Below are 27,050 nucleotides of genomic sequence, written 5' to 3' on the forward strand. Positions count from 1 at the left end.
GATTCAGCACTAAGTGAAAAATATGATTTACAGGAAGAGCTTACATTAAGATGCGACTGCAATGCATGAGTTGTGTGGGACGGTGACTTACCTGAGCAATGGGGGATCCAAAGAGAAAATTGTCTGCTGAGGCTGCCTTAAATACAGTTCTGGGCAGAATCAACTCTGGACACCTTAAGTCCCCTTTCCTGCTTTATGCGTATGCAAATCTAAAAGTTCAAGTAGTTTTCTCTGGCAGTTTTCCTGCAATTTTCCTGAGAGCCACATCCAGGTGTTTGATATCAGAGGATGACATGCATTTGAAGATGATTTGAATATGAATTAATAGGCTACAATTATTTAGATAAGAGTGGAATAAATGCTAAGTATATTTGGAGGTAATTTGAATCAAAGTCTCTCCCACTTTCAGTGGAGGGGGAGGACCTGCCTGTCTCATGGTTAAGGATGAGGGGGGGTTCTCATGGGGAGTCGGGCCCCCAGAGCCTCGTGTGTTCAGCATATCCTCCTCGGTGGACATTCCCATTTGCTTTTTGGAGAGTGGCTGAATCCCCGGACGTGTGGTGCGTGGTGTGGGCCTGGATGTGCTGCCTGGTAAAAAATCACAGTTATAATGACCGTGATGAGCATTTTTTTTTTTTTTTTTTTTTTTGGCCGCAGCGGGTGGCTTGTGGGATCTCAGTTCCCCGACCAGGGATTGAACCCAGGCCCTTGGCAGTGAAAGTGCAGAGTCCTAACCACTGGACCACAAGGGAACTCCCATGAGCCCATTTTTAAAGTGCTGAGTGCCTCACATACGATTTCCTCTTATTCTTTACAATGGAAGGTAGGTGGATCTCCATTTCACAGGAAAGGAGGGAGCCAGGATTCTAGTTGAGGTTGATTGGAATCATACTGATCTCCTCCAAGATCTCACCATCTTGGAGAGCACATTGGACCTCTTGGAGGCTTGATTCTCACGTGGCCGCTTAACCATTTCACTGCCCCCGCCCCACTTCAGCCTCAGTTTCTCAGCCTGTAAATGGGCACCCATCCTGCCAGAGCCATTTGGCTTTTAGGAAGACGGGCGTGAATATGCTGCGTAAAGGCCAGAGAGTAGTATTACTAGAACCATGATTTTCTTTTCTTCTTTTTTGCCTGCTGCTCGGTACAGGTGTGCAAGATAGGACTTGCTGTTTTGTGTTGAGCTCATATCCTTTGGGGTTCGTCTGAGTCCCCACCGTTAGTGATTGATGGCCTGCAGGTGTGATTTGGATGGGGGTGAATATTAATAGGCGTGTAGACAAGGGTGGATGTGTAAAGACCTGAGTTTCAGATGTGGCCTCCATGCAAATGTGGCCCTGATGTTAGAGATGTTGGTGGGGGTAGGGGAAATGCTAGGTGGCCTTTTAGGGGAGTCCTGCCTCTCCTGAGTCAGTCTGGCTCTGTCTTCAGGAGGCTGGTGGCAGTGCCTCCTCTTACAAGCATTTTGGCTGCGTTGGGGAAACAGCCCACTACCCCGCCTTTTTTTTTTTTTCTAAACTTCTCAAACAGCTGTTAAGTGACCTGTCAATTAGAGGAGATCCAAACAGAAATCAGTCCCTGTTGTTGTGATGCACGGCGCCTGGGTGTCCCCTTATACAGAGCCAAGTGATGCTGCTTTTCTCAGCCGTAGTCGACTCTGCGTTGTAGACCCTTGCTGCTGCCAAATGGCCTGGATCCTGATTTTAGAGGGTAGTCTTGCTATGAGGGATAGGGCAGAGCTTCCCCTCTTCCCTCTCCTACATGGATTTTTTCCTTTCCTAGGGCTGCCTAAACAAAATACCATAAATTGGATGGCTTAAAACAGTGGTAATTCTCCCACAGTTCCAGAGGCAGGGCCACACCTCTAGAGGTGGATCCTTTCTTTCCTCCTCCAGCTTCTGGGAGCCCCAGGCTTTCCTTGGTTTGTGGCAGCATGATTCCAACCTCTGCCTCCGTCTTCCTTCTGTGTCTTTTCCTTTATAAGGACACTAGCCATGTGCTGTTGGATTAGGACCCATCCGATTTCAGCATGACCTTAACTTGATTATTGCTGCACAGACCCTATTTCCAAATAAGGTCACAGGTATAGGGGTTAGGACTTTGACCTGTCTTTTCGGGGTACACAATTCAGTGCCTGCAGGGCTTGTCTCTAGACCCTCCTCCGCATGTCCCTGGTTGGTCTGGTACTGGACCTTACCTTCTGGGCACTCTAGACTTCTAAATGTCTGAAAGAAACATCTTGTTTTGCCAGTTACCTCAAAGTTACATTTAAAACTGAACTTGTGTGTGATCTGTTCCTCTTCCCTCCAAAAAAATCCCCTAACACTGCTATACGCTGTTTTAAGAGCTCTTGCTATCCCAGAAATCCGGGGACATCCTTGATAACCTCACTCTTTGTCATTCCGTCCAGCATGTTACCAAAACCCCTGTTGAGTAGCCCCGTAATAAATATCCCTCCATGCTTTCCCTTCTTTCCGCCTCTACCTTGGTCCTAGCTACCGTCTTCTCACGTCTCGCCTCTTAAGAGAGCCTCTAACCCGTCCCAATCCCCTTGCCCCCAGGCCTCCTGTTTGGTCTGACCGGCTCCAATCAGTTGTCCCCACTGTGGACCTATTCGGTTTGGATGATGTCACCCCACTGCATAAAACACTTTACTCTTTTCTTTAAAACATTTATTTAATTATAGTTGATTTACAATGTTGTGTTAATTTCTGCTGTATGGCAAAGTGATTCACTTATACATATCTACCTATACATTCTTTTTCATATTCTTTTCCATTATGGTTAATCAAAGGATATTCAATACAGTTCTCTGTGCTAGACAGTAGCACCTTGTTTTTTATCCAATCTATATATAATAATTTGCATCTGCTGATCCTAACCTCCGAATCCATCCCTTCCCCTGCCTTCCTCCCGCTTAGCAACCACAGGTCTGTCCTCTGTGTCTGTGGGTCTGTTTTGTAGATAAGTTCATTTGTGTCATATGTTAGATTCCACATATAAGTCATGTCCTATGGTATTTGTCTTTCTCTTTCTGACTTACTTCACTTAGTATGATAATCTCTAGGTCCATCCATGTTGCTGCAAATGGCATTATTTCAATCTTTTTTATGGCTGAGTAATATTCCCTTGTATATATGTACTACATCTTTATCTGTTCATCTATCGATGGACATTTAAGTTGCTTCCGTCTTGGCTATTGTGAATAGTGCTGCTATGAACGTAGGGGTGCATGTATCTTTTTTAAAAATTAATTTATTTTTTAGTTTTTATTTTATATTGGAGCATAGTTGATTAACAATGTTGTGTTAGTTGCATGTATCTTTTTGAATTATAGTTTTGTCTTGATATATGCCCAGGAGTGGGATTGCTGGATCATATGGCAACTCCATTTTTAGTTTTTTAAGGAATCTCCATACTTCCTCCATAGTGGCTGCACCAGTTTACATTCCCACCAACAGTGTAGGAGGGTTCCCTTTTCTCCACACTCTCCACACCCTACGTTTGTCATTTGTAGACATTTTAATGATGGCCGTTCTGACTGGTGTGAGGTGGTACCTCATTGTAGTTTTGATTTGCATTTCTCTAGTAATTAGTGATGACAAGCATCTCTTCATGTGCCTATTGGCCATCTGTATGTCTTCTTTGGAGAAATGTCTATTTAGGTCTTCTGCCCATTTTTTGATTGGGTTGTTTGTTTTTTTGTTATTGAGTTGTAGGAGCTGTTTGTATATTTTGGAAATTAAGCCCTTGTCTGTCTCATGGCTTGCAAATATTTTCTTCCGTTCTGTAGGCTGTCTTTTTGTTTTGTTTATGGTTTCCTTTGCTGTGCAAAAGCTTGTAAGTTTGATTAGGTCCCATTTGTTTAGTTTTGTTCTTATTTCTATTGCTTTGGGAGACTGACCTAAGAAAACATTGGTATGATTTATGTTGGTGAATGTTTTGCCTATATCTCTTCTAGGAGTTTTGTGGTGTCATGTCTTATGTTTAAGTCTTTACGCCATTTTGAGTTTATTTTTGTGTGTGGTGTGAGGGTGTGTTCTAACTTCATTGATTTTTACATGTGGCTGTTCAACTTTCCCAACACCACTTGCTGAAGAGACTGTCTTTTTCCCATTGTATATTCTTGCCTCCTTTGTTGAAGATTAATTGACTATAGGTGTGTGGGTAAAACCCTTTACTCTTCTTGTAAAGATAGAAGTCCTTTACTTGGTTCACAAGACCCTGTGTATTCTATCCCCACCCACTGCCCAGTCTCACCTCACACCTGCGTCCCTTTGATCCTGCCCTGACAGCATTCTTTCTTTCATTTTCCCAGGCCTACAGACCTTACACACGCTCTTCCTGTCTCTTGTTGGGCACCCAATGCCCGTGATTGTTGTTAGGTCTTCCCGATGAATTGACCCTTTTATCATTATGGTATGCCCCTCTTTGTCTTTGATAATGCTCTTTATCTTGAAGTTTGCTTTGTCCAATATTAATATAGCCACTCCAGCCCTCTTAAGTTCATCATTTGTATGGTATATATCTCTTTCCATCCGTTTGCTGTCACCTTATCTGTCTTAATATATTTAAAGTGCAGCATGTAGGTGGGTTTTGCTTCCTTATCCATTCTAGCAATCCCTGTCTTTTAATTGGAATCTTAACCCATTAACATGTAATTAGCACTTAATGTAATTATTGGTATGGTTCGATTTATTTACCATTTTACTTCTGGATTATTAAACTCTGTTAAAAATAATTTAAACTTACCTATTGACATTTTAGTTTACCTCTTTACATTTTATTTTTATTAGCGATTGCGCTAGCAGTTACAATATACATCTCTAACTTTTTGTGGTCTTCGTAGAGTTAGTATTATATCACTTCACGCAAAATGTCAACCTTGCTATTTTGTAAGGGTCCTCCTCTTAACTTAGTTTACTCCTATTTCAGACTCAGAGTTTGGCTCAAAGGCCACTTCTTCAGGGAATCTTTTCTGAGTTCTCAGATTAGGTTAAGCCCCTATCATGGGTGCTCTGAGCAGGTAGTACTTCTCTTTGGGGCATTTATCACACTTGCAGTTTGCTCACTATGGAATCCCCAGTACTTAGCACAGTGATGTATACTTCATTATTTGTTGATCAGATGAGGGGAAGCCCTGAGCTGGGGTTTGAAGAAGGCAAGAGATTTCATGCTGTACTCCAGGGGATGGGAATGACATCAGGCAAGGCTTAGAGGTTGAAAAGACAATGTATGTGGCAAGGAATATAATAGTCAAGTAGATTAAATGTAAGTTAAAAAAGAAAGCTCTAACTTTTTTATACCAGTAGCCACCATTTATGGAGCACTTAATATGGGGCCAGCCAGGCACTGTGCTAAACACTGTACATTTTATCTTATGTAACCTCAGCCCTGTGAGTTATTCTTGTCTTACTTAAGTTGAAGCAACTGAGGTGCAGAGAGGTCACTTACGTTGTTCCCTATGATAGGTAAGGCTCTATATTCAAACTCAGATCTCTGTGATTCTAATACTTAGAATGGAAGTGAGGCTGGGAAGTGGAGCTTGGTTGTTTGAGGGGTTTAATGCCCATCCTAGGTGATTGTGGTTTTTTAGAAAAAATTAATTAATTAATTTTTATTTTTGGCTGCGTTGGGTCTTCGTTGCTGCACACGGACTTTCTCTCATTGCGGCGAGCGGGGGCTATTCTTCATTGCAGTGCGCGGGCTTGTCATTGCAGTGGTGGAGCACGGGCTCTAGGCGCATGGGCTTCAGTAGTTGTGGCTCGCGGGCTCTAGAGCACAGGCTCGGTAGTTGTGGCGCACGGGCTTAGTTGCTCCGCGGCATGTGGGATCTTCCCGGACCAGGGCTCGAACCCGTGTCCCCTGCGTTGGCAGGCGGATTCTCAACCACGGCGCCACCAGGGAAGCCCGGTGATTGTGTTTTGAGTCGAGGCTGGAGTTAGGTGCAGAGAAGGCCCACAGGTGTTACTGAGGATCTGTAGAGTGTTGTGCTAGATGCTTCTGTTCTCTTTAGGTCCTTTGGGGCGGGGGTAGGGTGGGGTGGTGGGAAGCCTCTGAAGCTTTTGAATAGGGGAGAGCAGAAAAGAAAACCTGTTTCAGGAAGCTTCATCAGGGGCCAGTGGGCAGGCTAGGTTGAGGCAAAGGTCTGGACAGAGGAGGGGAGGTGTGTGAGGAGCAGCAACCTGGGCCTGCTGTGACAGTGGCCGCAGTTTAGAGAGATGGCTGTATGTAGTATTTTAGAGGAAGGACTAGCTGTGAGACATGTTTTGAGAGAAGTATGGATAGAACTGGTTAATGATGAGCTCTGAGGCGAGAAAGATTTTTCCCTTATCTCTTGGGTCATTTGTGTCTGCTAACCCTAAGTGTTGCCTGAAGACTATTGATTCTGGGAATTCCCTGGCAGTCCAGTGGTTAGGGCTCTGAGCTGCCACTGCAGGGGCACAGGTTCGATCCCTGGTCAGGGAACTAAGATCCCGCATGCTGCATGGCGAGGCCAAAAAAAAAAACACTATTGAATCTATCCATGATGGGTGTTATCATAGCCTCACTTCTCAAATGGGATCTGCAGACATCCTCAGGGGTCTCAGAGAATGCTCTTCTGGGAGAGAGGTGGACAAGCTAGGGAAAACAGTTATAAAGCTGTTTTTAAAAATTTTGTTTGGGGTAAGACCCTAGCTAACACAGCCTAACTAGTGCATAGAGAGACATTTTCTACTGCTGTGGCATTGTCATGCCTGGTGGGCATTTCTGTCCAATCTGTTGACAGTCATTGAGTTAGTTTGTTAGATGCAAGTAGGTGACCGAGGAAATTGGGCATCTCTGCATGTGTTCTTTGCGGTAGATGAGAAGTCTGGAGGAGGTTAAGTGTGTGTGCACCTTGTGTGTGTGTATTTATTATCTGCTTGGTGAGATGGTCATTGAAAATTGTGCTAAACTGACTTTTTTCCCCTTTTGAGTGAGAAAGAGCTTAAGCAATTTCCAAACTAGCATCAAAATGTTCTCACTTTCCTGATGAAACGTTTATTGAAATTAAAAGATTGCTTTGAAAGTGATCCAAAAAATAACATCATTCTCTGACGTTCAAGGTAAATGCACGAGATTTATGGATGCATTTGGAGTTCTTCCAGAATATCGAAGGTCTGACTTTTGTATCGGTATAAAATACAGAAATGCAGAGTGAATGCCGGCCTTCCATATGAACATGGGCCAGTTTCTAGCCTTTTGTTTCTGTTTGTCTCTGGGTACCTGTCTCCCTAAAATTGCTTTAAGGCTTATCATTTTAGTTGAAGCCAACGACGAAGTGGCCGAGATTTCTTTTCTCTGTGTTGAGGTTACTTTTGGACCAATTCCGTTTTGAACCTGTTGAAATCATATGCCGCCTGGCCTGGTGCACCACTGCCCTAGGCCACAAGGCCGGACTGAATGCGTGTTCTCAGCTAGCGTTGTCTCTTAGCTGAGTAGGTATTAGGGCTCACACATGTGTGTACAGTGTTTTGCCCCCGCTGCCGTTAATGACAAACAAACACATTGAAAACTCTCTTGAGTTCATGGTTGGCACTTTAATTTTCTTTATTCCCCACATTGTACAATGGGAAAATTTTCAACCTCCAACAAAGGAGTTCTTTTACTGGAAAGGGTTTGGTGCTAAGATCGTGATTAGTGGTTGGTTGTGTCCCCAAGTTTTGAGGGGTTTAGTTGCAAATAGGCAGAGTAGCAGCTGACGGTTCTATTTTTTATGAGAATTGTGGACTAGGTGTAGCAAAACAAGTTTCAGTTTCTGTAAGGACCATGGTAAGGACTTTGGGGGCTATCCTCTCTTATTTAGGAAAATCTTTGAAGAGGTTCAAGGTTAGTGCAAGAGGAAGCTATTTGTGTCCCCTGGCTTGGGGATTTTAGAGGCATGCTGTTTTAAAATCTGGACTCTCTCCCTTCCATATTTGCTTGATTAGATTTGGCAAAGGCCTTCAGAGCAAAGTGTCATAAAAGTTTTGTAGTTTGAGTTCGTATAACACGTTACATCTTGTTCTGAATCTCTTAGCGCTGCCTAATGCCGTTAAGTATCCATGTCCTATCTCATTTTCCCACATTGGGTTCATCACGCATCCTGGGGTCAGAGAGGATGTTTTTCCTTTCAAAGGGGTCTGTTTGTGCATTACTGGCATTTGAGAAACACTGTCTAAGCAACAATAGTAAACACTCTGGAATCTGAATCTTACTCTTAACTCAGCGTTTGGATTCTTGCTGTTGACTTTCACTCTTTAAAGAAACTTTAGGAGAAAAACCATCAGGGTGCATGTTTTGGTTGTGACGCTTTGGTTTCTACCTCCGTTTCACTTGGTTTCTCTAGGAAGCTGACCTAAAGTTCTGTGTGAGTAAAGTTTAACAGAAGTGCCTTCCAGCCTTCTGTTTTAGCTCTGTGTGCTTCCTGATTTAATTGAGCACTCCGCAGCCCCGGTGTTTTTATTCGTGGGTCTATGAGAAGTTAAAGGAGTGAAAGAGAAACTTTCTGACTTGTTTTCTTCCTTGATCCTTGTGTGTGTGTTGTGTGTGTGTGTGTGTGTGTGTGTGTGTGTGTGTGTGTGTGTGTGTGTGTGTGTGTGTGTGTGTGTGTGTGTAGCTTTGTGTGTGTGCCTTTGGAGTAGGGATAGGGGTGTGGCAGAGAATTCTGACCAGGCTTTTCTTCTTGGGACTTCCTGCTCCTGAGCTAAGTTGGAGCATCCGGTTTCTTGGTGGTGGTGAGTGCAGCCCTGATGCTGGGCATGGGAGCCCTGGTTTTCTAGAAAGCCACCAACTCCAAATCTTTATGTCAGGGGTTCTCAAAGTGTGGTCCCTGGATATGCATCACTCATCTGGGAAGTTGTTAGAAATTCAGATTCTTGGGCACCACCCCACCTATTGAATTGGAAACTCTGGGGGAGGGGCCCCAGTGGCAGCTGTGCTTTTAACAAACCCATCAGGGGATTCTGATGCATGCAAAAGTTTGAGAACCACTACTGAAGGCCAAGGTCTTTTTGATTTCTGAAGCAGATCTTTTGTATTTCTGAGTGCTTACTGAAGCTTCAGGTTATCACTTTCCTGAACCAGAAATATGACACAGACAACAGCAGTAATACTTATTGCTGGCCATTTTCATATAGCATCGTGGCTAGGAACATGGGATTCTTTGGAGTTCTTTACCACTGTGTGACCTTGGGTAAGTTAATTAACCTCTCTGCTTTTTATTTCCTCAACTGGGCTATGGACATAATAGTAGTAGAAACTCTTACTATCCCTGTTTCACAGTTGAGGAAACTGAGGCCCGGGAACAGTTCCAGAGCTTGCTTTGAGTCACTCTTCAGTGGAGTTGGAGGTTCAAATTCAGACAGTCTGATTGCAGAGCCTGGGCTCTCGTCCCCCTTGTGTGCATTTCCACTTAGTCATCCTTACCCTGGGGTCAGCAAGGCCTCCACCTGTAACCAGAGCTGCGAGCCGTGGGGGCCTGTAGTGGCTGGAGCTGGCTGTCCCGTCGTCATGGTGTTGCAGCAGGAGCAGGGCCTGTGGGAAACTCCCTGTTTCTGAAACCTGGATTCCCCTTTTCAGCGGCAGGGCTTTAAAAGGTAAAAGCAGTCCTCTCAGTAAACTTTGGTTTTCTTCAGGAGTGTGGTGACACTCTGGGAGCAGGTGTCGGCTATCACTACGATTGAGGTGCTACTGCCATTTGGTGGGCGGGGCCGGGTGTGCTAGATGTCCTCAGTGAAGAATTGTCCTGTGTCCCACTGGATTGTCATATGTGCCACCAAACCTTCAGAGTCGTTTTCTCTCTGTTCCAGGTGGGAATCTATTTACATATGATCTCAAAGTATTTTTTTGGCATGATTTTAATCCACAGTCAGTATACACTGAGTCTCTGAGGAATATAACTATTGCGTTTTAATATATTGGGAGAAGATTTTATCTTGTTGGTTTGAAAATTTTACTAAGAGTTTTCACCGTTACAGAAGATTCACATCACGCTGTTCCTGATAATTTGAAATAGCAATACAGCACACCTATATCAGTCTGCATTTTGCACTGACTGCATTTATGGTTATTCTAGGTATAGGAACAAACATTTACTAATTCTTGATGTCTCCTAGGGCCCCACTTCTCAAAGGTTAATGTGTCCATGAATTACCTGGAGAATTTGTTAAGCTGATTGAAATGAGATTCTGCATTTTTAACAAGCCAGCGCTGATGGCCCATGGACCACACTTTTTGGGTAGTAGAGGTCTTGTGGGTTTTCTTTTCAAGTACCTATGTTGTTGTAACTTACTTTCATTTTGAAAAAAATTTTAGAGTGAGGGCATTACATTGATTTTTTAAAAAAAATGTTGGTAAGTTATTGTCTATGAATTTCATTTCAGACTTGGAAAAAGGGCATTTAAAAATATTTGCTTTTAGGATGGTGTCTTGGGCTTGATGGGGTGACAGCCACTGCCCTGGGAGGTTAAGTGGTTCTAGTCATAAATCCAAACAGAATTAGGGACCTCAACGTCATGGGGTAGTGATTCAGAATATACTTATTAAGTTAATTGTTCGAAACAGGTTATCATTCACTTATTTACTCTTTCAACAAATATTTATTGAATGCCTCTGTGTTCTCTGTGCCAGCCACTGCTCTGTGTTCTTGGCATGCTTCTGTGAACAACAAAAAGACCCCTGTTCTCACAGACCTTATCTTCTGGTGGGGGAGACAGACAGGATACATCGTAAGTAAATTACGTGGGGTTTTAGGTGATCGGTGCTATGGATTATTGGAAGATTAGGAGTGCTAGGGTGAAGGGAATGGGGTGAGCAGTTCCAGTTTCAAATAGGGTCGTCCGATTTCTCATCGAGAACATGACTTAAGGTGGTCAGGGAGTTGGCCATGTGGAAACCAGGGAAGAGCAATCCAGGCAGAAGGGATAGACCATGCAAGGCCCTGAGGCTGGAGATGGTCCATCTGGACTCGTGAGGAGCTGCAGAGAGACCGGTGTGGCTGGAGGGTAGTGAGCAAGGGGAGTGTGGTCAGGGATGAGGTCGGAACAGTATAAGGGGCCAGATGACTCAGGGACATGTAGGACCTACTAGGGCCTCTGCTCGTATTCTGAGGTACGGAGTTATCGCAGGTTTTGAGGAGTGACGTGATCTCAGTCAACTTTTCCAAAGCTCCCTGTGGTTGCTGTGTTGAATGTGGCCTTCAGAGGGCAAAGGTAGAAGGAAGGGGACCAGTTAGGAGCTGTTGCAGTGTCCACGCACGAGATGATGGTGGCCTTGACCTCGGGGAGGCATCGGTGGTAGTGAGAAGTGGTCAGATTCTGGATGCATTTTCATGAAACTCAGAATACAAGTTTGGAACGTTCTCAGCACTCGAGGCTCCCAGCAGTACCTGTGTGGATCCTAGTTTGAGGAAAATCTGCTGCGGCTGACAGACTTGTTACCATGGTTCCATGTTCTTTTCCTTCTGGGGATTCTGTATGTGTATTTGTGCATGTGTATGTGTGTGTGTGTGCGTGTGTGTGTGTGTGTGTGTGTGTGGCATGTCTGTCCAGGCCAGTGGTTAGCAGTCAGTCACAACAAGCAGCTCGCTGAGCAGGGGTTAGTTTAGAATAGAAAGTGAAGCAGCAGTAAATGGAACTAACTGGTCCTGAAAGCCTCACACATTCCCTCTTGATTAAGCCAGGACGTATTTTTAGTAAAAACATAAGCTATTACTCAATTAGTGTTTCTTGTGTTACTCTGATGCTAAAGCAAAGATAAAACTTCCATTTTCTTGTCCCGTTTCCCTCGTGACACCATGTGTCCCCCTTCTTCCTTAGACTCTGAGACTACAGAAATTTCATTAGCATGCTTGCTTTATTTCAGTTGACTGACACTTTTTTGACTTAAAATATGCGTTATGTAGTTTTGCCCTAGATTTCCAAATAATTTATTTGAAAATGCGGGAGCAGTTTGAGATGTCTTCTGATATATACATGCAACTCATTTTCTGTGCGGATCACAATTCCAGCTACCTTCCATGCTGGGAGGAGACTTGATTACCATAGAGCTAAGCTTCCTGTAGTGGGGTTTTTTGAAAGCCCACCAGAACTGTGTCTAGCCAAGGTATTAGCTAGAGCACACACAATTAAGTAAAGTTACATAGCATGACTCCAGGAGACCCCAGTTCTCAGCCAAGGTGACCTTTCAGGTGCTGTATGTCGTTAACGATTTTGGCCTAAGGCTTTCTGCCTAATCATAGCAGTGATTTGATCAGTTGATTTCTTTTTTTTTTTTTTTTTTTCATTTTACACTTACGGCAATTACTTGTGAAGAATAAGCGTATATTCTTATTCTTGTGCTGTGGCTCCCATTACCCCAGGTGTCACTGAGACCATTTCTTGGCCTGAAGTGAGGGGAGCAGAGGTAGCTTCATTTACGCAAACCTTTCCCCTTTATTCTTTCAAGTCTGTATTTTGGGAACTCTGATTTAGTTCTATAACTCAATGGTCTGGACAGGGGAAGGTCTTTTTTTTTTTTTTTTTTAAATGCCTTGGGCTATTTTTGATGTGTTGTGACCTTGGTAAGGAAAGTTTTCCTATATCTGTCCAGTAGGAGATCTTTTTTAAGGAGGGTACGAATTGTGGCTGTGTATTTTTAGACCACATTTTCCTGTGGCATTTGTACTCTGGTGCACAGTGTCATGGAAATTTCTCTTCCTAGTCTAGGATTGAGAAGATGGTCTTTCAGTGCTGGCTTTGTCCAGTTCCTGTACTAGCTGAGCAAGCCTCACTCTTCTCGTCTGCAAACAGGCATGAAGACACACGCCTACCATCTGCCTCAGAATTGGTAAAGGTGAAGTGAACCGAGATGTATGAACAGCTTGGCAAGCTCTAAACTTCCCCTCAGTGGCAGGGCTGTGATGGTGTGTGGTTATCACAAGTCTTGCGCCCAGGAACCCTTCACTTCTGTGTTTAACTCGCTGTGGGGTCTTGGGTAAGTTGAGTGAGCCAGTTTTCTGGAACATAGCATAGAGACGTGCATAGGGGCTGGCAAGGTAAGGGCACTCAAGCTGTGGGCTCTCTAGAAACACTTCGAGTCTGCACATTCTATGAGTTTATGTTTATGGGGGGGGGGAGGTTGCTTTTTTTTTTTTTTTTTTTCCTTTGTCCAATTTTATTAGTGAAGAATTTTCACCTACAGGCAATAGTTGTTAACATTTTGCCACATTTGCTTTGTCTCTCTCTACACATGTATATATTGATTTTTAAACCTCTGTTGCTTCTTTCCTTGGTGAATGTTGAACAGTTCTCTTCTACAGAGTATAGCAAAGCTCGTCATTCCTCAGGCTACAGGATGCTGGCTTCAGTTGGAGCTTTGACATCCTTCGGACTAATCAGTACCTTTCCTCCCACAGGATGAACTTACCGCTGTGAATGTAAAGCAAGGCTTCAACAATCAGCCCGCCTTTACTGGAGATGAGCATGGCTCGGCTAGAAATATTGTAATTAACCCGTCAAAGGTAATGCTCATCGCTTCCCAAAACTTCCGAAAGAGCATACGTATGTGAGACCCATGGTAGCTAATGTTGATACATTTGTGTTATTGAAACCACAACCCATATTCAAAGTTCCCCCAAATATCCTTTATGCTGTCCTGCCCCAGGGTCCAATCAGGGATCATGCACTGCTTTTGGCTGGCGTGTCTCCTAACCCTATTTTAATCTAGTGCAGTACGGCTCTCCAGACTCCCTCATTTTGTTGTTGTTGTGAGGTTGTTGTTTTTTTCCAGGTTAAATATTTTTGGTGCAAAGACTACATTGCATATCAGGAAACATGCAGTGTTAGTTTGCCTGATTATTGGTTATACTGTTTGATCACTTAAGGTGGTGTCTGCCATCTCTTTACATCGCAAAAGTAGTCATCTCTTCCTCGTAGTAATCTCCACAGGGTGATACTTTGAGACTGTATGAATATCCTATTCTCCAATTTTATGCTATGATTTTAGCATCAATTGTCGATTCCTGCTGAACGATTTATTTTGCTGATGGTTGCAAAATGCTGGTTTTGTAGTTATTATTCCTCGTATGTTTATTAGTTGACATTCTTTTGTTAAGGGCACCCCATTTTTCAGTATCACTTTGAACCCCTGAACTCTTCTTAAAATCAGTTGTATGACCTTCAGTTTTCTTTTTGATGCTCACAGTGTCTCACATTTGGCCAGTGGGGGCACCTTTAACCTGGTTCTTGGGCCTTTTGGACAACCCCCTTACCCCCCAACCCAGTCCTTTGGGCACTTCCTCACTTTAGGTACAATAACATAGTCCAGGGCCATCTTGTTCTTTTCCTACCCCATCCCAGATCTGGGTGCCCAGCTTGCTCATGGCTACTTGAGTGTCACAACTTCTAGGCCCTTTCAGTGGACAGAGATGGCAAAAATATTTAGGTTTCTTTTCTTCTTTTTCTTCCCTCCCTCCCTCCCTTCCTTCCTTCCTTCCTTCCTTCCTTCCATCCATCCATCCATCCATCTGTTCTAAGTCAGTACCACAGGGTCTTTCCCATGCTTTTCCCTTTTCCATCATTGTATCTCCTTTCTCTTAAGGTGAGAACCCTGGATCCCAGCAATATTAGCATGTTTATTCATTTACTCTATCTTACAATATACATAAAAAGTTCCAGAATAAACTATACCAGTGTCATTCCAACAACAAAATTGCTATGTAAAATTTACAATTGCTCTACCATGCTTTTTGTCTTTAGACTAACTTTCATTAAGAGTATGTAGTCAGGGCTTCCCTGGTGGCGCAGTGGTTGGGGGTCTGCCTGCTAATGCAGGGGGCGCGGGTTCGGGCCCTGGTCTGGGAGGGTCCCACATGCCGCGGAGCAACTAGGCCCGTGAGCCACAATTACTGAGCCTGTGCATCTGGAGCCTGTGCTCTGCAACGGGAGAGGCCGGCGATAGTGAGAGGCCCGCGCACCGCGATGGAGAGTGGCCCCCACTTGCCTCAACTGGAGGAAGCCCTCGCACAGAAATGAAGACCCAACACAGCCATAAATAAATAAAAATTAAAAAAAAAAAAAAAAAATAGTATGTAGTCAGAGGAACTTCCCTGGTGGTGCAGTGGTTAAGAATCTTCCTGCTAATGCAGGGGACACGGGTTCGATCCCTGGTCTGGGAAGATCCCACATGCCGCGGAGCGACTAAACCCGAGCGCCACAGCTACTGAGCTTGCTCTCTAGAGCCCGTGAGCCACAACTACTGAAGCCCGTGTGCCTAAAACCCGTGCTCCACAACAAGAGAAGCCACCGTAGTGAGAAGCCCATGCACTGCAATGAAGAGTAGCCCCCACTCGCTGCAACTAGAGAAAGCCCGTGCATAGCAACAAAGACCCAATGCAGCCAAAAATTTAAAAATACATAAATAAATATATTTATTTTTTAAAAAAGTATGTAGGCAGAGTGTTGTATTAAAAATTTCCTGAATTAAGTCTTTTTTCGTTGTGGTTATGTTAACAATTAGATATATAGATGGAATTATCTGTTTCTGTTTGTATTCTTTTAAGGTTTGTTTTTCATCCTTTTTGAGTTATTTCTATTTTCGAATATTAAAATACTTTTACTCTTTAAATTAAAAAATCATGCCTATAGATTAAAATAAATCAAGCATACAGGTGAATTTCTATTCTTGTTTTCTCTTAACCAGAGATAACCATTGTTAAAAGTTTGTGTATCATTTCAAATCTCTTTTTATATGCACACATGCATACACAAACATATGTAATTTGCTAAACTAGCAACTGAAGTATTATTTAAGTGATGTGAAAAAAAATAGAATTATTTTCTACAGATTGTCCTATTGACCAAACACAGTGTTTTTAGTCTTTTTCCAATCTTGCTTGATACCGTTTAAACATCACAACTACAATTATGTATGTGTTGTAATTTGCGTTCTACTTTTTTTTTTTATTGTGGTAAAATTTACGTAACATAAAATTTACCATTAACGTATTTAAGTGTATAGTACTTTGGCGTTAAGTACATTCACACTGTTGTGCAAATATAACTACCATCTGTCTCTAAACTTTCATCTTCCTTAACTTATATACTTAAAGAAGAAGTAATATCATTTTGTATGTACTTTTCCTTGAGGCTGAAGTATTCATATTCATAGTAATTAATGGATAGATAACATTTCATCATTTATGTGCTGTAATAACTAAAACTGCTGATGTACAGCAATTAGCTTATTATCTGTTTCTTATCGTTATTTATAAAGACGCTATAGTCATATTTGAACATATAGCTTTTGTTCTTTAGGATAAATTCCCAGCAGCATATTACTTGGTTAGAAGGTGCATTAGTCTACTGGGGCTGCCATAACAAAATACCACAAACTGAGGGGCTTAAACAACAGAAATTTGATTTTCTGAGAAAGTTTATTTTCTCACAGTTTTGGAGGCTGGAAGTCCAAGATCAAGGTGTCAGCAAGTCTGGTTTCTCCTGAGGCCTCTCTTCTCGGCTTGTATACTGCTGCCCTCTCACTGTGTCCTCACATGGGCTTTTCTCTGTGTGCGGGTATCTCTGGTGTTCTCCTTCTTATAGTGACACTAGTCATATTGGATTAGGCCTCACCCTTATGACCTCATTTAACTTTTTTTCCTCTTTCTTTTTTTTTTTTTTTTACAGTAGGTCCTTGTTGGTTATCTATTTTAAATATAGCAGTGTGTACATGTCAATCCCAAACTCCCAATCTATCCCTCCCCCCAGGTAACCATAAGTTCATTCTCTAAGTCTGTGAGTCTGTTTCTGTTTTGTAAATAAGTTCATTTGTATCTTTTTTTTTTTCTTAGACTCCACATATAAGCGATATCATATGATATTTGTCTTTCTCTGTCTGACTTACATCACTTAGTATGGTAATCTCCAGGTCCATCCATGTTGCTGCAAATGGCATTATTCCATTCTTTCTAATGGCTGAGTAATATTCCATTGTATCTATGTACCACATCTTCTTTATCCATTTATCGGTCCATGAACATTTAACCTTAATTACCTCCTTAAAGGCTCTATCTCCAAATACAGTCACATTGAGGCTTAGAGCTTCAATTTCTGAATTTTGGATATACACAATTCTGTCCATAACAGAAAGTATGAACGCCTTGTGTATAGGAACTGCCAAATTGTTCTCAGTTGTATGAAGTTTTATGTCAATTTAAATAATTGAATAAATGGAAATAGCACCCGTTACCACTTCTGCTGCTCTCATCCTTCCTGTGAAATTTCCTCAGGGATTCAAACCTTCTGAGGGGAATTTGATCTAATGAATATGAAATACATGACCTATAGTGTAGCCCCTAAACTTTTTCATTCTCTTACCAAATGAATTATTTTCAAAATAGCTGTGGATGGATGGAAACAAGTTTTAAATTAAACCTTATCTCTCATACCTCGTCTGAGGGAGTGCAAATTGGTATAAACATTATGGAGGGTAATTTGACAATGCTGATTAAAATTACAGAATCATACAATCTGAATTCTAAAAATTTATCTGAAAGCTATAGCTGTACATGTATGAAATAACAAATAGGAAAGGCTGTTCATTGTAATGTGATTTGTAATCGCAGAAGTTTGAGACAAATGTCCATTAACGGGGACTTGATTAAATAAAATGTGGTACATCCACACAGTACATTATTATGTGTCTGTAAAAATAAATGAGGAAGCTCTCCATAGGCAAATATGGAAGGAAGGCGCTCAGACATTTACACAATGTACATAACGAGGTATAGATATGAGAGAAAAAGAATATATTTGTGTTCATGTGTATTCACATGAAGAAATACTGGAAAGACACATAAGAAACTAATCAAGGTGGTTCTTTGGAGTTAGGCATTGGGACTTGGGAATGAGGCTCTTTAACTTTTTCTCGATTTTGGAATAATGTGAATATATTGCTGATAGAATAAAATTAAGTGTATGATCATGTTTTGATTTTTTTTTTTTGAGTCCTAATGTGCATTTTCTCTGCTCTTGCTTTTTTGGGAATTTTGACTGTGTTTACATTTATGCAGTTGTTCATAAGGTTTGTTAGGAAGTAAAACGTATATACAGTCACTATGTTCCATTGCTATTATTAAATACACAGAAAAGAGTATAATTGCAAAAGAGATTGCCCAGACTTCTTTTTTTTTAATACAATTTTTGGAAATCTCTTGATTTGCAAAATCAGTGATTGGCTTGATTTAATTGAATAGTCTTTTCAGATCACCGTGGCTATTCTTCTTTGACAGTACTTAGACTAGTTTAAAATTTTTTTATGTCTTTGTTTATTATGATTAAAATGCTCATACATGATTGCAAATAAGAGATCTTTAAAATATGAAACAATCTACATAGGTAGGTATTTCGTGCCACTGGTGCAAAGGCCAAATATTGATTGAGAAATTTAAAATTAAACAATTTGTTACTCTTGGCTGCTTGTTTTCAAATAGCTGTTTTTTTGGTGAATTTTTGCATTTAATTTATTCTCTGGACATTCTGCAAACTTTGCTTAAAAAAGAATACTATGAAGTTGTTTAAAAAAAATAAGGTTCAGACTTTTTTTCTAATTACTATAATTTTTGTTGCCATATTACCGCAACACAGCAAAACGGACTTTTTCACTGTACATCAATCACAAGGATCAAGGCATGCCAATTCACATTAAAAAAAATGTTTACCAGCTTTTCGCCCTGGGAGATAAACTTGGCTAATTGCTTCCAACTGTGTTCCACCCTATAGACTAATTGTTTATTGAGTCATGAGCATTAACTAAGGTAGTGATTCTTATTTTGCTGCAGCAGGGTAGGTATTTTATTTCAATCATGGTTGCCACTGTCTGCTAACCTTATTGAAGGTATTTGTTAGAAATTTGTTGTCCACATCCTGTTATTAGAGAATTTCCAGGGGACAAAATGTGATGCTGTGATAGGATTCTTGGAAATTCCAAGAGGTTTTCTGTGGATTCATTTAGTTTTTAGATATTACTCAGTCCCCTTCCTTCTTGTCCCTTTGTCTTTCCTTTGTCCTCTTTTAATTTGGTTAATATGAAAATGCTAGTCATTCACAGGAAGCTCCCTTTGCTACTTTGTTCCATTCAGAGCAAGCCACACTAGCTTTCTCTTTCTAAACACTTGTACTCATGAAATTGGCAGCCCAATCAAAAATGTTGAATATTTAATTTAATTGAACCTTTTGTAATTTGCCATTTAAATAAATTAGATTTCTCTAGACTTCTTTTTTTTTTAAAGCACTGAGTGTAAATACAGAGTTTCCTTTCCAAATTTATGTGCTATTAAAATGAAACAAGAAAAAGAATGATTAGTGTGTGATTACCAGGTTCTGATCTTGTATGCAACACCTCTCAGGAAAAAGATTCTCTCCAAATGGGTGTGTACTGTGAAAAAGGAGAGGTACATCTAAAGATGAAAGCAGAACCCATTCTCTTGAAATTTATTCAGGATATAATTAATTTTATCTTATAGGGATTTTCAAAGACTCTTCTTGTTCCCTTGAACTACTTGTTAGTAGTGAAACAAAGGTGCTGCGGGAGTTTCTGCATTATGTTAGTGTAAGGAAATCACAACTCTTAGCTTCAAGGGCTTAAATTCCCATTTTATTTTCCAATGGGCTCTTTGAAGATTTTCTGTTAAAACAATAAAAATAAAATACTAATATGTACATTACTAACATTCTTGCTTATTGTCTTTAAACTCTGTTTTCTCTTCCACAGATTGGAGCTTATTTTAGCAGCATATTAGCTGAGAAACTAAAGCTTAACACTTTCCAGGACACCGGAAAGAAGAAACCACAAGTTAATGCTAAAGATAATTATTGGCTGGTTACTGCTCGATCCCAGAGTGCGATTCATAGTTGGTTCTCTGACTTAGCAGGAAATAAACCACTTGCTATTTTGGCAAAAAAGGTATTAAGTATTTCTTGCATTGTTTTCATTGAGGCCTTATAGAAATGAAAATATTTGAGATAATGTTCAAGTATATATTTCTTTTCCCCAATTCTCTCCAAAACTCAAAGTCTCAATAGCAGGTATCCTGCACCAGGTGTGTGCTGCACGTTGGCTGTTTCCCCTTCATTTTGATGGCATGTGGTGCCTAGGACATCTAGAGACCTAAACATTCTACACAGGAATCTGTTTATGTGGATATTAGGTAGACAGGGTTTTAAAATCAAAAACAGGCAGTGAGACTTCATTTATTTGTTACATTTTCAGTTTTTTAGGTCAGGATGTCCAAATGGGTTAAATAGAAATCCTTGCTTTAATGTTATCTCCTCGTCTTGAAAAGTACCCATCCAAATTCTTAAACGAACTCTTCTTCCGAACAAGTGAGATAAAAGATAGTGATTCCGTGTGTGCTTGAAAACCGTCTTTGAAAAAGTTTCAGTACAAAATGGGCAGGTTTATTCATAGCTCCCTGCTTTTTTGAGGCGAGGGAGGGAAGGGAGGGTTCTTTTAAAAATCTTTGCCTTTGATCATTTTCCTCACGTGGGAAATACTACACAGATTCAACAATCTTACAGTCCCGATAATATAAAATGTCTTTTGAAATTTAGATGAGAGCCAGAAACCTCCCTCTTAGTCTTGATCTCTGACTTCTTACACACCTTTCAAATAATCCCCAGGTCTTTCTCATCTCCCCTGAAACCCTTTAGTTTTAGGGGAGCCCATCTTCTATTCTTAAGTTTTCACGAATGGCTTGGTGCAGGCCCAGGTTAGAGGAGAGCTCCTTCGTGTATTTACGTTTTTGTTTTCTAAAGCACCTCTTTGAAAATAGTGCCTGTAGCTCCCATTGGCTTTATTTTGCCCTAGTGTCAGAGCCTTGCGGTGCCTTTCATAGATGTTAGTGCTTAAAGGCAACCGAAATCCTTGCAAAGCACAACCATCGGCATAACCCTCTCTTGCTACTCAGGTAGTGCCTCTGTCTCAACACAGGCTGGACCGCATAGCATTTCTTTTCCATTATTGACCGTTTCCCACGTGTTCCCACTGTGGCCTGTGAATTGTATCTGAAGGCTGCAGAAGTCAAAGGCCATCCTTCAATATCTGATGGCTTTCTACCAAAAGTTCACACCCTCCATGTTGGTTAGTACCTTCAACTCCTGTGTAGCCAGCCTGACATCTTTCCTTTTTAGGTTTACCTTTTTTGTAAGCTTTTAGAATGCAGTTTTTTTTTGCGGGGGGGATATTTCCTGAAAGGGAATACTTGTGAGGAATTGATGCCCTTGCTTTAGGGGTGTAATGGTCTCTCATCTTTTAAGAAGGAGATGAATTATGGTGCAGTGTATTAGCCGTTGTTCTTCTCTCTTTATTAGGAGCTGCCTCTGGCCAAGTCAGGTGTCCCTCAGGTAAGCCCTGACGTTAATTCTTTGCAAAGTTAAAGATGTTTTCTTTGTCAAACCATTGAATATACTTTGAAGTATTCATTTCTTGGGCATTTCCAGAGTCATTCCTTCCCATCCCTTCCTCAGCATTTCATCTTCTTGAGATGGCGAAAACTCTTTAGAGTTGGGTAAAAGATTGCATTCTCTGCGTGTTCTTCTCATTAGAAAGTTTAAATAGCTCTTAATTTCTGGTATTTATCTGCGAGATGGCTTGATGTAGAAGACCTTCCTTTTCCTGCTGAGATCCTGAGTCATCTTCCAGCTTTGATCTAGAGTTCAGGATAGTTTCCTGTATGGAATGGATCAGGTCTCTGGGCCTGGTTTTCTGTTACTATAAAGCTCCGCAGCACTCCCAAGTGTTTAGCCACAGAGAGGTCAACAGTGGCCTGTAAAAGGCCTTTTAATTCAATCACGGTCATAGTTAGATTTGGAAAAGGAGACTTCTTGCTCCTGGGGATATCCTTTTAGCTCTTGAACAGTTCACTAAGAATGATGCGTTCACTTCTGGTGACTTTGATTACTGTGGTCTCTGGAATTTCCATTTGCCTCTACCACTGCTTAGCAAACAGAGGACGCCGACAGTAAGGAGAATACAGGGAGAGAAGCGTTACAAGGGCAGCCCTTTGGTGGATGGAAAACCATGCTAGGTGTCTTAGTTTTCTTCTGGTACTTAGATGCAGTTCCAGCTTGGTTTAGAACCCAAACAGCTGCCCAGTGATTGCCTCGGTTCAGCTACAAGTTGAAGTCAGATGGTTTCTTGGCTGAAAATGGAATCCATCCCTGTAGGAAGTCATACTTCAGTCAGTGTAAACATATTTTCCTTCCTGAGTTGGCCCAAAGTGTAAATGTGACAAAACCATCAAAATGTGTCTTCTTCCTTAATTAAATAACTTTCTTCACATATGTTCTTCTGAATTCTAAAGCCCTTGATTTGAGCCAACCATTTTTCTTAGGGTCCTGCCAGCAGGGGCAGTGAGCTAGAGGTTTGCCTTACGCCGTTCACGTAAGACTCAGCTTTGTTTGCTGTTTCATGTAAACATTTCACATGCTCAGAATGCTCCCCCCATCCCCGGCCGTGCCTTCTTGTCAAATGCTGTTCGAAAAGAAATCCTTGAGGCTTCTATAAAGATGCTATTAGTAATGTTTCTTTGGAGATGCTAGCTTTACTTTTTGCATTTGCCTGGTTTTTAGGCCTTGATCTTATATATAGTCTTCTGGTACGTCTGACTGAGAGGGAACCTGACCGTGACAGCTAAAATTTACCTCCCTGATACCATACTGTATGTTCTAGTGAAAAACAGCAGCTCCGGTCTTGAACTGACTATATAAGACTGTGCTTTTCTTGTCCCTGGCCTAAACGACAGTAAACCCAGAGCCTTGTGCTGCATGAAAGATGTGCCTTGTAAGCTAAATTTTCAGGAAATTTTCTAGGTAAAATGTATCACTGTGATCCACAGAGAGGAAGTTTTGTAGCTTTAGCCTGTGTCACTTTCACCTCCCTTTCATACAGTTATGTGGTATGCTGTGTAGTCGCTTTTGTCATGGGGGAGGTTATGTTCTAAAGTCAGCAACCGAGGTAGGAACTGTACATGATCAAAAGTCTATTACATTGCCCGTAAAATACAGTATATGGACACAATGCATCTCAGTGTTCAACCAGGCAGCTTTTCTTTATCACTGGAGCCGCTTGATGTTTCTTTGGGAAGAACCAGGTGAAATAGCTTGTTTTAAAGAGCTATGTAACAAAAAACACTTAAATTCTGGGATCACACTTTGTTCCAACACTGTGAATAGTCAGATTTGTCACATATGTATAATGCAAAAAAATCCACTGGCTAAACCGTTGGCTAACTAAGAGAAAAATGCCGTGCTACATGAATCAGTTAGCTGGTTTGAAGCTTTGATGTTCCACACAAGATCAAGCAAGACTTCGGGGCATAGAGACCAGGGCTAGGGATGTCCATGGTTGTGGGTTTCCAGAATCCTCTTAGGAGAGAGTCAGGTCCATGGCTTGAGAACACATTGGGGGGTCACGGAGAAATCCTTGGAACTGGAACTGGCAACAAAATGAAAGTTGTTACAATTTTGATACATGTAATTCTTTTGCTTTATCCTTCTCGCCCCACTGTGAGGTGGACAGGGTCGGTATTATGTCGTTCATAAATGAAGAGCCTGGGAGTCATGGGTTTAACCACCACGGGCTGGGGCCACGGCTGCAGCACAGGGGTGCTCATTGCTGGGGGCGGGGGTGGGCGCTGCCTGCTTCTCCGTCTCACTTTCCCCGTCCTGCTGCATTGCAGCCAACATCTTCTCTGTCCACTGCGTTACCCTGTATTCGTAAATTGCATAGCTTATGTATAGATTAATGGGCTATTCCTAGGATATTTATGAGGAATTCTAGAAGACTGGGTTAACTCTTTCGAGCCATTCCGCAGAACATTGGGACACTAATTTGCTGAATAGTACCTTTGTGGCCTGGAAGAAATAATTAACTGCCTCAAGTGCCCACTTTCAACCAGTGAATTAATTACCCAGCTCTTTCTAGCTCAGTGTTTATTAGGCAGATTCACTGATCCAGCATTTTAGCCTCTATTTAAAAATTTTGGTCTAAAGGCACTTTTAGCAGCTTTCTGGAAATTGTTATTCTTACGAAATGTTACAGTCGGAGAGCTGTATACAAAAATGTTCTTCGATAAAATGTAGAGCGGTGATAGCTTTTACTTGATCTGTCCCTTCCAATTTTGAGATACAAACTCCTTGGAGGACTGTCATGAGATTATTTTCCCTATTTTGTTGATACAATGAGTAGCTTTCAGCATCTGAGAGTTTGAAAATAATTTGTTTTTATAAATAAGAAAGCACAACTGATAAAACTGTGTTGCCAATGTGCTAAACAGTTTTGATTCTTTTTTCTTAAAATTTGCTTAAAAATATTTTTTAAAATGGCATGTGCCATTTAAAAAAAGGATATAGTTTTTCATAGCCAGCAGGAACTTAGAGTCTCTTTCTCTTGCTTCCCCTTTCTTTAGGTTGGCCTAGCGATGAACATAATATGTGATTGTTATAAATATGTTATTTCTTTTCAGGTTCCCATCCTTAGTAAAAAAGAAGATGTTTTCGCATATTTAGCTAAGTATTCAGTGCCAATGGTTCGAGCAACGTGGCTGATCAAGATGACTTGTGCCTATTATTCTGCTATTTCTGAAGCGAAAATTAAGAAACGTCAGGCTACTGATCCCAATTTGGGTAAGTGAGAGGGTATGATACATTTTACATTACCCTGTAAATAATTGTTGCCTGCACCTTCCATACCCATCCCAGAGAGCTGAGTCCTGCGAAGGTCCGTTAGTGAAGCTAAAAGTCGCTCGAGGTGTGGATGGAGTGCTGGTTCTGTTCACCCAGGCACGGAGTCCTCGTTCCTGAGTCAGCAGGTCCTGTTGCCCTTACCTCCAAAATGTGTCCTGTGTCTGAACACGTCACCACCACGGTTCCTGAAATGCTGCTTCAAGCCACCCCCTCTCTTGGCTGGAGACGGTGGCAGCCTCCTAACTGGTCTCCCTGCCTTTATTTTTGCTCCTTAACATTCTGGTCTCTCCACAACTGCCACACTGATTGTTCAGCCTAAATCAGATCATATTGTGTCCTTGTTTATAACTTTACAGTAGTTTCTCATTACAATTAGAATAAAGATCCAGATTCTGTTTTTTTTTGGGGTGGTGGAGGTTTAAATTTTTTATTTTTATTTATTTATTTTTTTAACATCTTTATTGGAGTATAATTGCTTTACAATGGTGTGTTAGTTTCTGCTGTATAACAAAGTGAATCAGCTATACATATACATATATCCCCATATCTCCTCCCTCTTGCATCTCCCTCCCACCCTGCCTATCCCACCCCTCTAGGTGGTCACAAAGCAGCGAGCTGATCTCCCTGTGCTATGCGGCTGCTTCCCACTAGCTATCTGTTTTACATTCGGTAGTGTATATAAGTCCATGCCACTCTCTCACTTCATCCCAGCTTACCCTTCCCCCTCCCCGTGTCCTCTAGTCCATTCTCTACGTCTGTGTCTTTATTCCTGTCCTGCCCCTGTGTTCTTCAGAACCACTTTTTTTTTAGATTCCACATATATATGCGTTAACATACGGTATTTGTTTTTCTCTTTCTGACTTACATCACTCTGTATGACAGACTCTAGGTCCATCCACCTCACTACAAATAACTCAATTTCGTTAAAGATCCAGATTCTTGCCTGCAGCGCCATCCATGGTCTGCCCCCGCTTTCTGCGATGTTCCGGCCGCACACCCCTCCAACACGTGTGCTCCTTCCTTTCCTGGGCCCCCTCTGCCTTTCCTCTTCACCCTGTACTTGAGTTGATCTTCTCCAGACTATTTGCAGCCTCCTTCTCTTCACTGAGGCTTTGGCTCAAGTGTCATTTCCCCAGTAGGTTTTCCCTGCCCACCCAGCTCAATAGCATTCTCTCTCTTTCTCACCTTCCTCCCAGTTATGTTCTCATGTGTTGTTATTTTATTCACAGCACGTTTCTCTGTCTGAAACCATCTTTTAAGATTTTGTGTCTGTCATCCTCTCTCTCGCTCTCTCTCACACGCACACGCACACGCACACGCACACGCACAGACACACGCGCTGGTAGGTATTTGTTGAATGAACTGAAGGGAAACTACTTTCAGTCAGAGTTTCTGCTCTTTTGGTGACTAGACAGTGACTCCTTGAGGCGGTGCTAAAACGTGCTTTATAAAAGGTTGGATGCTACATTAGAACTGTGCACAGAGAATTATATATAGAGTCCATTGAAAGATTAGGTTTACAAATAATTCTTTATGACGTGGAAACGTGCTTATGGTTTTATAAGGCAGACCCCCAGCTGCAACGCTCTGAGGAGCAGGACGGAAAGTACAAATGTCCTCCAATGCCAGGAGGCACCCTAGAGGAGTGAGTCAGGGTGTGACGCGTTTGGGAATGGTAAAGGGGCCTCGACGAACCGGAGAGCGGGGACATTCTAAAAGCATGAACACGGTAATTCAAAACAAAGAATGGCCTGATACCATGGCTGCCACCTTTGAGTTCAGCATTATCTCATGTGTGTCAAAATAACAAGCAAAAATGAACTGTACTTAAAAAACAAAACTGTGTAGTGTATATATGTAAATATCAAGAAAAAAAAAAGGGAGGAAATAATCCACAAAGTTAACAATGGTTGTCTCTGAGTCTGTTTTCACAGTAGTCTTGTGTTAACTACGTGTCTGATTTTTTCATCAGCTTATTATTTTATTGGGGGAAACAAAAGAAATGTCCCTTTTTTATTGCTAAAGTTGTTATGTTCTCATTACAGTATTTTCAAATGGTGCTGAAGTAGATACAATACAGTGTATAAATTTCTTTTCTCCCTTGTCCATGTTTTCCTTCTTGAACTTTCCTTCATTCATATACAGACACATATGTGCAATTCTTCTTTATCTCTCTCTCTCTCTGTCTATATCTATCCGTGTATCTATTGCATTTAATAATAATTCTCCCCATAACCTGGATATCTAGTTGCTTCTTAGCCGCCTCTACTTTGATGACGAATAGGTATCCGAAACCTAATGTGTATCAAATCAAAGTTGATTTCTCAC

General features: G+C 41.5%; 1 protein-coding gene across 1 annotated transcript in view; it reads left to right on the top strand.

The window, feature by feature from the left end:
- Positions 1–27,050, top strand: part of MED12L (mediator complex subunit 12L) — a 319,598-nt gene that overhangs the window by 16,757 nt on the left and 275,791 nt on the right. Inside the window, exons 3-5 of the mRNA XM_036851029.1 lie at positions 13,397–13,501; positions 19,750–19,941; positions 24,503–24,662. Of these exons, the coding sequence (XP_036706924.1) occupies positions 13,397–13,501; positions 19,750–19,941; positions 24,503–24,662 (457 nt within the window). The remainder of the gene's footprint in view (positions 1–13,396; positions 13,502–19,749; positions 19,942–24,502; positions 24,663–27,050) is intronic.

The sequence above is a fragment of the Balaenoptera musculus genome, chromosome 4, assembly GCF_009873245.2.
Source record: "Balaenoptera musculus isolate JJ_BM4_2016_0621 chromosome 4, mBalMus1.pri.v3, whole genome shotgun sequence".
NCBI lineage: Eukaryota > Metazoa > Chordata > Mammalia > Artiodactyla > Balaenopteridae > Balaenoptera > Balaenoptera musculus.